The sequence below is a fragment of the Oryx dammah genome, unplaced genomic scaffold (genome assembly GCF_014754425.2).
Source record: "Oryx dammah isolate SB20612 unplaced genomic scaffold, SCBI_Odam_1.1 HiC_scaffold_2, whole genome shotgun sequence".
Lineage (NCBI taxonomy): Eukaryota > Metazoa > Chordata > Mammalia > Artiodactyla > Bovidae > Oryx > Oryx dammah.
The window spans coordinates 24073581-24086084 of NW_024070186.1; the positions used below are offsets into that span (position 1 = coordinate 24073581).

The 12504-nt window shown below is 39.4% G+C and overlaps 1 protein-coding gene across 4 annotated transcripts in view; it reads left to right on the top strand.

Moving 5' to 3' along the window:
* The window catches only part of PPP2R3A (protein phosphatase 2 regulatory subunit B''alpha), a 242383-nt gene that overhangs the window by 104471 nt on the left and 125408 nt on the right, over window positions 1–12504 (top strand). For all 4 annotated transcript variants that reach the window (XM_040233119.1, XM_040233113.1, XM_040233133.1 and 1 more), the window contains one exon: window positions 6384–6486. In XM_040233119.1, the coding sequence (XP_040089053.1) occupies window positions 6384–6486 (103 nt within the window). The remainder of the gene's footprint in view (window positions 1–6383; window positions 6487–12504) is intronic.

Genomic DNA, 12504 nt, shown 5'->3' on the forward strand with positions numbered 1-12504 from the left:
GAGGTGGTACATATACACAATGGAGTATTACTCAGCCATCAAAAAGAATATATTTGAATCAGTTCAAATGAGGTGGATGAAACTGGAGCCTATTATACAGAGTGAAGTAAGCCAGAAAGAAAAACACCAAACAGTATACTAACGCATATTTATGAAATTTAGAAAGATGGTAACGATAACCTTGTATGTGAGACAGCAAAAGAGACACAGATGTATAGAACAGTCTTTTGGACTCTGTGGGAGAGGGTGTATTGATTTGGGAGAATGGCATTGAAACATGTATAATATCATATATGAAACGAATCGCCAGTCCAGGTTTGATGTATGATACAGGAGGCTTGGGGCTGGTGCACTGGGACAACCCAGAGGGATGGTACGGGGAGGGAGGAAGAAGGGGGGTTCAGGATGGGGAACACGTGTATACCCGTGGCAGATTCATGTTGATGTATGGCAAAATCAATACAATATTGTAAAGTAATTAACCTCCAATTAAAATAAATAATTTTTTTAAAAAGATGTGGGAGAAACATCAATAGCTCACATATGCAGATGACACCACCCTTATAACAAAAAGTGAAGAGGAACTCAAAATCCTCTTGATGAAAGTGAAAGAGGAGAGTGGAAAAGCTGGCTTAAAACTGAACTTCAAAAAACAAAAATCATGGCATCCAGTCCCATCACTTATGGCAAATAGATGGAGAAACAATGGAAACAGTGACAGACTATTTTCTTGGGCTCCAAAATCATTGCAGATGGTGACTACAGCCATAAAATTAAAAGATGCTTGCTGCTTGGAAGAAAAGCTATGACAAACCTAGAGAACATATTAAAAAGCAGAGACATTACTTTGCCAACATAGGTCCATCTAGTCAAAGCTGTGATGTTTGCAATAGTTGTATGGATGTGAGAGTTGGACCATAAAGAAAGCTGAGTGCCAGAGAATTGATGCTTTTGAACCACGGTGTTGGAGAAGACTCTTGAGAGTCCCATGAACTGCAAGGAGATCAAACCAGTCAGTCCTAAAGGAAATCAGTCCTGAATATTCATTGGAAGGACTGATGCTGAAGCTGAAACTCCAATACTTTGGCCACCTCCTGCAAAGAACCTACTCACTGGAAAAGACCCTGATGCTGGGAAAGACTGAAGGCAGGAGGAGAAGGGGACGACAGAGGATGAGATGGTTGGATGGCATCACTAACTCGATGGACATGAGTTTGAGCAAGCTCTGGGAGATGGTGAAGGACAAGGAAACCTGGCATGTTGCAGTCCATGGAGCTGCAAAGAGTCGGATACAACTAAGTGACTGCACAACAACAAAGTGATCAGGAGAAATAAGACTGCCAGTTCACACCAAAGCCAAAAGTTATAAGTGCTTCATGTTTTCCAGGTGAATTTTGATCATTTTGTTACAGGGAGTAGTTCTAAGTTGTTCAGATCCCAAGGGCTGCAGTGGCCATGGAAGAATCACTCCTTACACACTAGTGGGATGACCCTCCAGAAGTCAGGGCCGTGGCCACCATTCCCTCTCTCTTACTCAAATAGGACACAGCTGGATAGAAGTCTAGAAAATGAGGCTTTTCCAGTGTATGGTTAAGCAATAGTAAAAGTAGAATAATTTCTTGGAGTCCAGAATTAGCAAAAAAGCACTAATTAGGCAAGAGTAAGCCAGTTAAAAAAAATGGTATTTGCCATTTTGGCTATTGTGGCATCTAGAACCAGAGGGAAGAAAATAGAGCCAAAGGCCTAGGATTCCCTCTCCTTTCCCCACCAGTAAAGCCAGGACTTCAGCAGGGTGGTCTGCTTGTCTATTATTAGTTACTATTGTTGTTATTTTAAATAAGCATATAACAGTAGCAGAGTTGAAGAACTTGAAATGTGTAGATGTTCTGGTTTTCAGCTACCTTCTCTCCCCTGGGTAGGTGCTAGGCCCTAAAAAATGCCTCAGGTGGAGTGTGAACAAAGGGTAGAAAGAATAGAGATGTTACACAGCTCTTGTCAGGGTATCTTCAGCCCATGAATTCAGCATTGTTGGCAAAACCCCTCTAACAATCTGGGAAAGCATCAAGAGTGAGTTGTGATTGTTTCAGATAAAAGTTTGAACAATCTGGGAGATTCAAAAATAAATAAAAGGAAGTAGTTCATTCTATAAATGATTAGAGCCAGAGAGAAGAGCTTACGTTCTAAGTTATTTTCACTATGCATTCTAAGTTATTGTCACTATGTGAGGACCCTGTGTTTGTGAGCCTGAAGCTGACTGTGGCAGAAGAAAACTAGTAATCAGCTTGTTTACCTACAATTAACTTTATAATGTTAAGGATGGTAACAGCCAGGTGTCTTAAGATTGTGTCACTGAGATAGAGTGGACATTTATGTTGGTGGATAGAGCAGCAGCATCCACAACAGCTGTATTTCTTTATTGAGATGAATCATTTTCACTTTATCTCCAAGGAAAAGAGATTTCTGCAAAGTCAGAGAGGGGAAAAAGGACATGAAGCACAAGTCCTCATTTTCCATTACTGCAGGAAACTGCTTATGAAATATATAGCATGAGCAACTGTCCCTGTCTTTTTCTCATTAAAAAAAAAAATCCTATGAATAGATAAGTGTAACGTCTTTTTTTCTATTTTCTGGCCAGATACTATAATGACTGGAGCGCCCTCTAGTGGCAACTTCTCTCTTGCGCGCTCAAAATGCATTTTAAAAACGAGGGTGCTTTCCGTTCAGTTCAGTCGCTCAGTCGTGTCCGACTCTTTGCGACCCCATGTATCGAAGCACGCCAGGCCTCCCTGTCCATCACCAACTCCCGGAGTTCACTCAAATTCACGTCCATCGAGTCAGTGATGCCATCCACCCATTTCATCCTCTGTCGTCCCCTTCTCCTGACCCCAATCCCTCCCAGCATCAGAGTCTTTTCCAATGAGTCAACTCTTCCCATGAGGTGGCCAGAGTACTGGAGTTTCAGCTTTAGCATCATTCCTTCCAAAGAAATCCCAGGGCTGATCTCCTTCAGAATGGACTGGTTGGATCTCCTTGCAGTCCAAGGGACTCTCAAGAGTCTTCTCCAACACCACAGTTCAAAAGCATCAATTCTTCTGCACTCAGCCTTCTTCACAGTCCAACTCTCACATCCATACATGACTACTGGAAAAACCATAGCCTTAGGGCTATTTTGGGAGACTAAGCAACTAAGCATGATGGTTTGAATTACCACACTTACCTTGAAGAAGACATGTGTTTATTTTTATAATTTTTTACAAATTGTACCCTTTGCTTAGTGACCTGGATCCGACTTGAGCATATTAAGACTTTCAAGTACAAAAAAAAATAACAGGATTAAAACATATTGGCATATACATACACATGCTGACTTACCCCAGTAATAGGCTCTATATAATCTTGTGGTGAAAATCAAATACAAAAGTCACAGCATAGCAGTTAATAATTTTCCTCCTGTCCCAGTGCTCATAGGGTGGAGGTTTCTGAGCCCTCTTCTGAGTGTTTCGAACATGAACTCCTCACCAGGCTTTTGTTCCCCTGCCTCTGATCCCCCTCCCTTCCCTGTTCTGCTGCCCATTTCCTCTCTATTCTTTGACAACTGTTTCTGCTACAGTCAAGACACTTTTAGGGGAAAGAGATTGCTCCACAGCATTTCGTTTTGAGTTCCTAGATTACCAACTTTGTGACAGAACTCCTCTCAGAGTTGGTAATATTGCTCCAACTTTTATATGCTTTACTTCCTCTTACCTTTTCATGTCAAAGTATCATTTGTTCATTAACATCATTTCATCTTAAGAGCGCTGGAAGATAGTTTAGAATAGCTATGTTTACCTTCTTTCTCCAGTTTTCGTAACTTTTATTATCTCTTTTCCTGCTGGCGAATGAAGTTCACCAGCCTCTAGCACTGGCTGAACACCATAATTCATCTTTTCTTTCTGTTGCATACTTCTAATACCAAAAGGCCATATCTGACTTAACTTCACTCTCTCAGAATCTCTTTCATCTGGTATATCTGTGCAATTTGTACATAGTGCTGCTATCCTTTCTTCATGAAAACACTATTTTCCAAAGACCTCACTGCCTTTTGGTTGTGATCATCCCACTCATGTTCAAATCATAAGAGATGGTTCCCATCAGCACCTGTTTCACTAATCTCTTTCTGAAATGTGTATTTATTTATCTTTGGGAGCCTTAAGAAGAAGAATGCTGAAGAATGATAAGGAAAATAACTTTAAAGAGTGTTCTATGACTTTAATAATCACAAATGGAATCAGTTAAGTGGATATCTGTTGGTCAGATCACAAACATTTTTTAAGAATCTTTAGTATGAAAGTCACTGTTTCTAGTGCTAAAGGAAAAAAAAAAAAAAGAGCTATAACTTTGCCTGCCCTTTAGGTGCCAGAGAAGTAAAAGGAAATTCATGGTACAATGGCATATGTAATACACATAAACTAAATATAATACAAAGATCAGTAAGGGATTTAGTTATCAGAGAAAGCTTTTTGAAAGAGGTGAGTTATTAGCTGGACCTTAAAGAATAACCTGTATTCAGATAGCAAAGTTGGGAGAGGTGATTTTCTAGGAGAGATAAACAGCGTGAGAAATGGCACTAAGGCAAGAACGCACATGGCACACTCAGAGCAGAATGGGTCAGGCCGGCTGCCCAGAGTGGACGTTTCAGTTTAGCAAAGTGGTGAGATAGGCATACTGGCTCTAGCCTAATTAAAGAGGGCCTTAAATGCCAACCTTAGATATCTAGATTTCCTCATGAAAGTGGTAGAAAACTGTTGAACATTTTTGGAAAAGGGAATTATATAATCAAAGAATGTTTTAGAATGATGAATTATCTGTGATGTGAGGTTGGATGGACACTGAAACCTGTTTTGACCTTCTTCCCTTCTGAAAGTCTCAGCATGAAATAAAAAGACCCTGGACTTAATGGTAAACTGGAAACAGGAAGGAAGAAATGGTTGTTTAAAATATGTTCCCATCCTATATTCCAAGCACCTAGTGGTCCAGGCTAGAAACCTGGAAGTCATCATGGACTTTCCCCACTTTTATCCCTCCACACCAATCAACTATCATGTCCTTTCATTTTCAGCTCTCACGCTGCCAGTATTATTGCTTAAGCCCTTAGACAAACTTCTGCCTGGTGTTTATGAAAAACACATCTGATCATGTTCCCTGTCCAAGTTAAAATTTTTCTGTGAGTAGGCGGAAGTCCAGTCTTCTTGACCTGGACTTGACCTGGACCTGAATGTGAAAGGGTCTCCAGGATCTGATCCTAATGCTCATGTCCCCTTCCCTTCCCACCTCCAGTGCTTGCAGTTGCCCAAATAATTTGTGCAATCTCATACCAGGCATTTGTACATGCAGCCCTCTTGATCCACAGCAGCCCCTTTTCCATTTCACAACTCTTCAGGGAATCTCACTGGCCATCCTGTGTCTTTCCATGACACCCTGAATTTATTATTTCTCTAATAAGATTATCCAGGAGTATGATCTTATTGGTGTATCTCTCTCACTAGACTGTAAGCTCCTTACAGGGCATAAAACCGTGTCTTATTTTCTTTGTATTCCAAATATACACAAGGCCAGACACAGTATCTGGCACACAATTAGCATTCAATAAATGATTAAGGAATAAAAGCAAGAAAGTTTGGAGACTAACTGGATGTGGAGAATAAGGAAGAGAAATAAGTTTGAAATGACTTCAAATTTTCAAGCCCAAATAACTTGGAGTGGTACCACCATTAACAAAAATAGATATCCATGAAAAGAACTGACTTTGAGAAGAAGATTCTAAATTTGGTTTTCACTATTTTGACTTTGCTATGTGAGTATAGCATCCAAATGGAAATGTCCAGCAATTAGCTGGATATGAGGAATTCTTAGAGCTTTAAGATTTAATAGGGCTTCATTTTTTCTTAAGCCTGGTCCTTCAAAGTCTCATTTCAAAAGCCCCCTCAGATTGGTCCTGAATGTCTGCAAACCTGGACAAACAGAAGTTCATGTCTTACATGGTATGTGGTGGTCCATCAGATGTGTTCCCTCCTTGTGGGCAGCTCTGGAGTTCTGGTTCCAGATACCCTGAGCTAATCTGAATGGACATTCTTCACGTGTATTTTTACCTGCATTAGGTCAGTTGACTTGGTGGTCTCAGAAGCATTCTACAGAAATAATATACCATCTTGTTGAGCTTTTATTAAGAAGGCCCTTGAACAAAATCAGCAGCATGGAATTTTTTCCTTTTTTTAATCATTTTAAAAGAAAGCACTTGATTCTTGACCTAAATGGCCTACAGACCAGACTGAAATTCCCAACTATTGATGTTGTGGTCACTGTTCACAGTAGCCAATCTTCCTAAGCAGTCATTTCTTTTCTAGGTTGCTGAGTAACCATCATGATGATGCCTCTAAGTTTATCTGTCTTCTTGCAAAGCCCAGCTGCAGCTCTCTAGAACAGGATGATTTTATTCCTTTACTTCAGGTAATTTTCATTTCCTTTTAAAATGGGTTTTATTTTTAGAGTTTCAGAAGCTTTTAAAATTTTTTCAACTGTAAGATATGTCAATTGAGATATACTAATTTAGAGATTAGATTTCTAGACGAGTGGTTTCCAAGATTATTTTAGCAGCAAAATCCTTTTGTTAAGTTAAAATTGATACAGATAATAGCATAAACAGATAGTATAAAACAGATAATCATATATATGTTATAGCCCAGATGAAACAGGGCTACTCCCACTGAAGCAGAAGAGAGAGGCCTTACTTAGGCTCCCCCCGTGCCCACCCACAGCAGTCACAGAAGCACCTCCTGAAATCAGGCATTTGGCCTAGCTAATCAAGTTGACCTTCATTAAGGTTAAAGAGAAAGAGATCTCCAACAGAAAGAGCCCAGTGGGGGAATATTTATATCCAGGCCTTCTGATGAGAATCAGTTGCATGCCAATATTGAATCTGTTTTTATTACAGCATTCTTCATAGCTTGATACATTGCTTGTTAATGTATTCCATATCTAAATATTACATTTTCCTAAGTAGTTCACAAATGCCTTGAAGCTGAGGTCTGCCTTTCATTTCTGTTGAATGCACATCATTTTTTGAGTTGTTAAAGTAAATCCTTGTTGACTGTTAGTGAGGATGCCTAAAAAAGGGCAGAAAGATACATGGACATACTTTAGATTTTTTTAAGTTGTATTTGTGGCTACCATCTTTTTTTTTTCTTTAGATTTTTGAATTGCAACATATACACACATAAAAACACACTAATCATGATGCATCAATCAATTTTCACAATGTGAGCACTTCTGTGTAACTAGCATGCGGATGAAGAAACCAAACATTACCAGCACCCCCAAACTCTTCATGCTCCCTGCCAGTCCCTGCCACCGTAGGGGAACCACTACCCTAACTTTTTAATGCTGTATGACAGATTCTAATTGTTGGAACAGTTTTACATGTTCAGAAAATGAAGTTTCGATGTAATTTATTTTATGTGCAGGGGTTTTGAGCTTATTTTAATCTGCATGATAGCTTTGATTATTCTTAAACTCTTCTGCGATATGTTTTTGTTCCCCTTTAAAAAGTATTCATGGGAATGAAGATTGTTAAGTTTTTCACATTTAATCAAGACCATCATGTATAAAACCCAATGTTATGTATTCCTGTTTATGTTTTCTGTAAACTCTTCAGCCACCCCTCCCCCTCACCCACTCATCCATTCCCGGCCCTACTCTGTCTCCTATAAACTGCATCTTTTTTACTCCATTTGCTGACTAGCTTCAGGTTGGTCTGGCCAATGGATCGCACTGCCAGGAGGTGGGAGGGCAGAGAAGAAAGAAGTTAGCATGTCTTCCCAACTGTTTGCTGCAGCATACTAATTGTATGTTTCTCTGTAATTCAGCTAATGCTGCAAGGCCCCTTCTCCACAGTTGTGGTGCTTACTGGGCTCCTGTTGGTCTGTTCCCCTCTGGTCCCTTGGCCCTAGGGATTGTAACAGTATCTTTCTGCTGCTCATCCCTGGCACCTCCCATTCCCTTGTTTGTTCCTTTACCCACAACTCTTAGTTGCTTCATGAAAGACTCATATGGGAGAATTCTTTTTCCTATGGGGACTACCCTGACTGAGTATTATCAGAAGCTTTAATAAAAGCTTTGACAGGAATATAAACTAAGCTATGCCAAGAGAATTATGAACAAACAACAAAATTAGTGGACATTTTTACTTCCTTCCCTTAAATATAAGAGCTTTTATATGAAAAGTGGATATGTGGAGTCTGCTCATAAAAGAGGACAGACTGCTACCCCTCTCATTCTTTTCCAAACTCCTCTGAAGATAAATATTGATGTGTTAAAAGGAATAAACCAATGAAAGTGAGTGGAATGTCAGAAATGAACAGAGGAGGAAAAAAATCAGTGTACAGGAGATCTAGTATTTCTTGAAGATAGAAAGTGGAAGCAAGCAAACGAGACCACAGCCCAGAGCAAGGGGCTCTGGGAGAAGTGAGCTGCAGTGGAGAAGTGAGCTACTCTATTCCACTCTGCTCATTAGGATCTCCCAGGGAGGCTATGAACTCAGAGTTGGCAGAGCTGATGTGAAGTACTAGGAATGAGGAATCACTGAAGGCTGGGGTACAGAGCAGTTGACCATTTGACTACTTACCTGGTTCCCAAATATAAAGTGCAGCCGGACTGCACTTGGAGCATGTTAAGACAAATTTTAGTAGAGGAATATCCTAGATAGTGTCTGGCCAGTACTTGTCAAAATTATCAAGGTTGTCAGAAACAAGGGAAGTCCAAAAAACTGTCTAAGCTAAAAGGAGCCTAAGGAGGCACAACAACTAAATGTAATATGAGATGCTAGACCAGAAGAAAAGACATTAGGTAGCAACTAAGGAAGTATGAATTAAGTATAGCCTTGAATAATAGTAATAATAGTGTATCAATATTGGGTTATTAATTATAACAAATGCTAATGTAAGATGTTAATAATTAGAGACCTGGGTGCAGATATATGGGAACTTGACACATCTTCTCAACTTTTCTGTAAGGCTGAAACTGTTCTTAAAAAGTCTTTTTTAAAAAAATAATTACTATATTCAGAGAGATTATATAAGACAAGAATAGATGCTGACACAAGAAAGAGCTGTGCAAATTTTAACATGTAAGTGCCAAAATTTTAAATTTCAGCATAAGGCCTGGCAACTAAAGTTAAGGATGTCTCGGGGGCACACGAATGCACACATGTTAGAGAGAGAGAGAGAAGTGACGACATAAAGGACCAGTTCAAGAATTTCAACATCTCACTAACTGGAATCTAGGGGAGAAAGAAGGGGGGAAATGGAAAGAAGGAAATCGTCAAAGAAGTAACACAGAATCATCAAATAAATAATACAAGATGGAGAGAATTGAAAAGACAGGAGTGATAGGATGGGTCCAAAGAGCAGAAACCCAGTGGGACTCCTTCAGATTCCTGTTTACTTTCTTGGGGAAACACATCGTGCCTGTGTGGCCATCACATGATCAAAAACAGAATATGGCCCTCCAACCCAGCTCTCATGTTCCCTCCAGTCACTGCCCACAGAACCAGAATATTCAGAATATAAGTCTTTTGGTTGAAAGGAGCCTCTGAGTGGCAAATACAATGAATTTAAAAAAGACATACATAAACAAGTCCTCTTGAAATCTTACAAAGCCACTGAAATCCTCCAGAAAAACCAGGTCACCCTAATAGGAATAAGAATTGGGATGGTATTACATTCTCATTGGCAACCCTGGGGAAATGGATTTGTATATCCTACCAAGGTTTCTATATCCTACCAAGCTGTAGATCAGATATGAGTTTAGAATAAAGACATTTAAAAACTCAGAAAGTTTATCTCCTGTTTTCTTGGAGAGTTTCTTGAATATATACTATAGCAAATTAAATAAACCAAGAAGAAGAAATGCATGAGATCCAGGAAACAATGGATTCACTTCAGGGAATCAGTGAAATAAAGTCCCAGGTTGGCAACTGAAGAACAGCCACTGCAGAATAGAGAAGACGGGATTTCTCTGGGAAGGAGCTAGGAGGGGAGGAGTGAGTCCATGCAATAGTTTTTATGTTTAAGAACAGGGGAACTGGAGAGTGTGATGGAGTGGCAGCATTATGTGTCATAATGTGAAGAAAGGCAATTAGAAACTCTAAGAAAAATGAAAAAAACTCTGAAGTCATGTATAAACATGATGCAAACTAAAATATGACACAATTATGAACAACTGGTGAGAAGTAAGAAAAGGAAGTTCAAAGGACCCCAGTAAAGCCTCATCTGCAGTTCAGTTCAGTCGCTCAGTTGTGTCTACCTCTTTGCGACCCCATGGACTACAGCACGCCAGGCCTCCCTGTCCGTCACCAACTCCCAGAGTTTATTCAAACTCCTATCCATTGAATCGGTGATGCCATCCAACCATCTCATCCTCTGTTGTCCCCTTCTCCTCCCACCTTCAATCTTCCCCAGCATCAGGGTCTTTTCCAGTGAATCAGCTCTTCACATGAGGTAGCCAAAATATTGGAGTTTCAGCTTCAGCATCCATCCTTCCAGTGAATATTCAGGACTGATTTCCTTTAGGATGCCTCACCTTAAAAAAAGAAGAAACGGAAGTTCATTTAACTTCAGTACCCAGAATAGTCTCCTTTGAATGCCCAAGGGACATGATGTTGGACCAGTAAGAAATGATATGCATTCCTGGTATGCTGCTTAACTGGCATTCAACAGTATTTAGAGTCAAAATGTTGTAAAATATTTTAATGTATAACACCTAAAGTCATCCTAAGAATAAACTGAAGAAAATTTTGTTACGGTTGCAGAATAGTATTTAAGCAACCTGAACAATGTAGAAGCAAAATATTACCAAAATTTGAAGGAGAAAAAGAGAAAATAAAGGTAGAAGTGCTATTGTCATCATCCTGTAAATAGAACTTAAGGGACTAAGATGAAATGGGGTGAAGATTAAATGTATAAATAGATTATTTCTCATTTATAGATATAACTAATACAAAAACTAAAAATCACAACCACAAATACTGGGTAAAGGGAGGTAAAGTGGGCCAGTATAAATGAGCTAAATCATCTTCCCTAGCAAAGAATCATAAATATTGTTATGCAGAGTACATCATGAGAAACGCTGGACTGGAAGAAACACAAGCTGGAATCAAGATTGCTGGGAGAAATATCAATAACCTTAGATATGCAGATGACAGCACCCTTATGGCAGAAAGTGAAGAGGAGCTAAAAAGCCTCTTGATGAAAGTGAAAGAGGAGAGCGAAAAAGTTGGCTTAAAGCTCAGCATTCAGAAAACGAAGATCATGGCATCTGGTCCCATTACTTCATGGGAAATAGATGGGGAAACAGTGGAGTCAGACTTTACTTTTTTGGGCTCCAAAATCACTGCAGATGGTGACTGCAGCCATGAAATTAAAAGACGCTTACTCCTTGGAAGAAAAGTTATGACCAACCTAGATAGTATATTCAAAAGCAGAAACATGACTTTGCCGACTAAAGTCCGTCTAGTCAAGGCTATGGTTTTTCCAGTGGTCATGTATGGATGTAAGAGTTGGACTGTGAAGAAGGCTGAGCGCCGAAGAATTGATGCTTCTGAACTGTAGTGTTGGAGAAGACTCTTGAGTCCCTTGGACTGCAAGGAGATCCAACCAGTCCATTCTGAAGGAGATCAACCCTGGGTGTTCTTTGGAAGGAATGATGCTAAAGCTGAAGTGCCAGTACTTTGGCCACCTCATGCGAAGAGTTGACTCATTGGAAAAGACTCTGATGCTGGGAGGGATTGGGGGCAGGAGGAGAAGGGGACCGCCGAGGATGAGATGGCTGGATGGCATCACAGACTCGATGGACATGAGTCTGAGTGAACTCTGGGAGATGGTGATGGACAGGGATACCTGGCGTGCTGCGATTCATGGGGTTGCAAAGAGTTGGACATGACTGAGTGACTGAACTGAACTGAAAGTTGATAAAGCTATAAAGAAAAGTAATTGTAACATAGTATTTCATTATACTTAAATAATTTATGTTTATTATAAATTTATGTTTAATTATAGAGGTAAACAGCAAAAGAAATAAAAACATAAGTTATTCAAAACAAGTAGGGCTAAAGGTCCATGGATTGGGTAGGTTGGTAGAATGGTTCTTTCCATCATAAGTTTTTATATACTCCTTGATTTTATACCATATGTATATATAATTTTTTAATTTTTATTATGGAGAATTTTGAGCACCTACAAATGCAGAGTGATCTATGAACCTCCATATACCCATCGCTCACCTCCAGTAATGATCAAAACCTAAAGAGACAGAGAATTTAAAAAACAGTAGCATTTTTAGTAAATTGAAATCTTGCTAAGGGGAAAACATTAACAAAATAGACCAACAATTAGCTAATTTCATCAAGAAAAATGAGAGAGCACTAATACACAAAATAAGAAATGACAAGGAGGAACAGAATTTTTTAAAAAT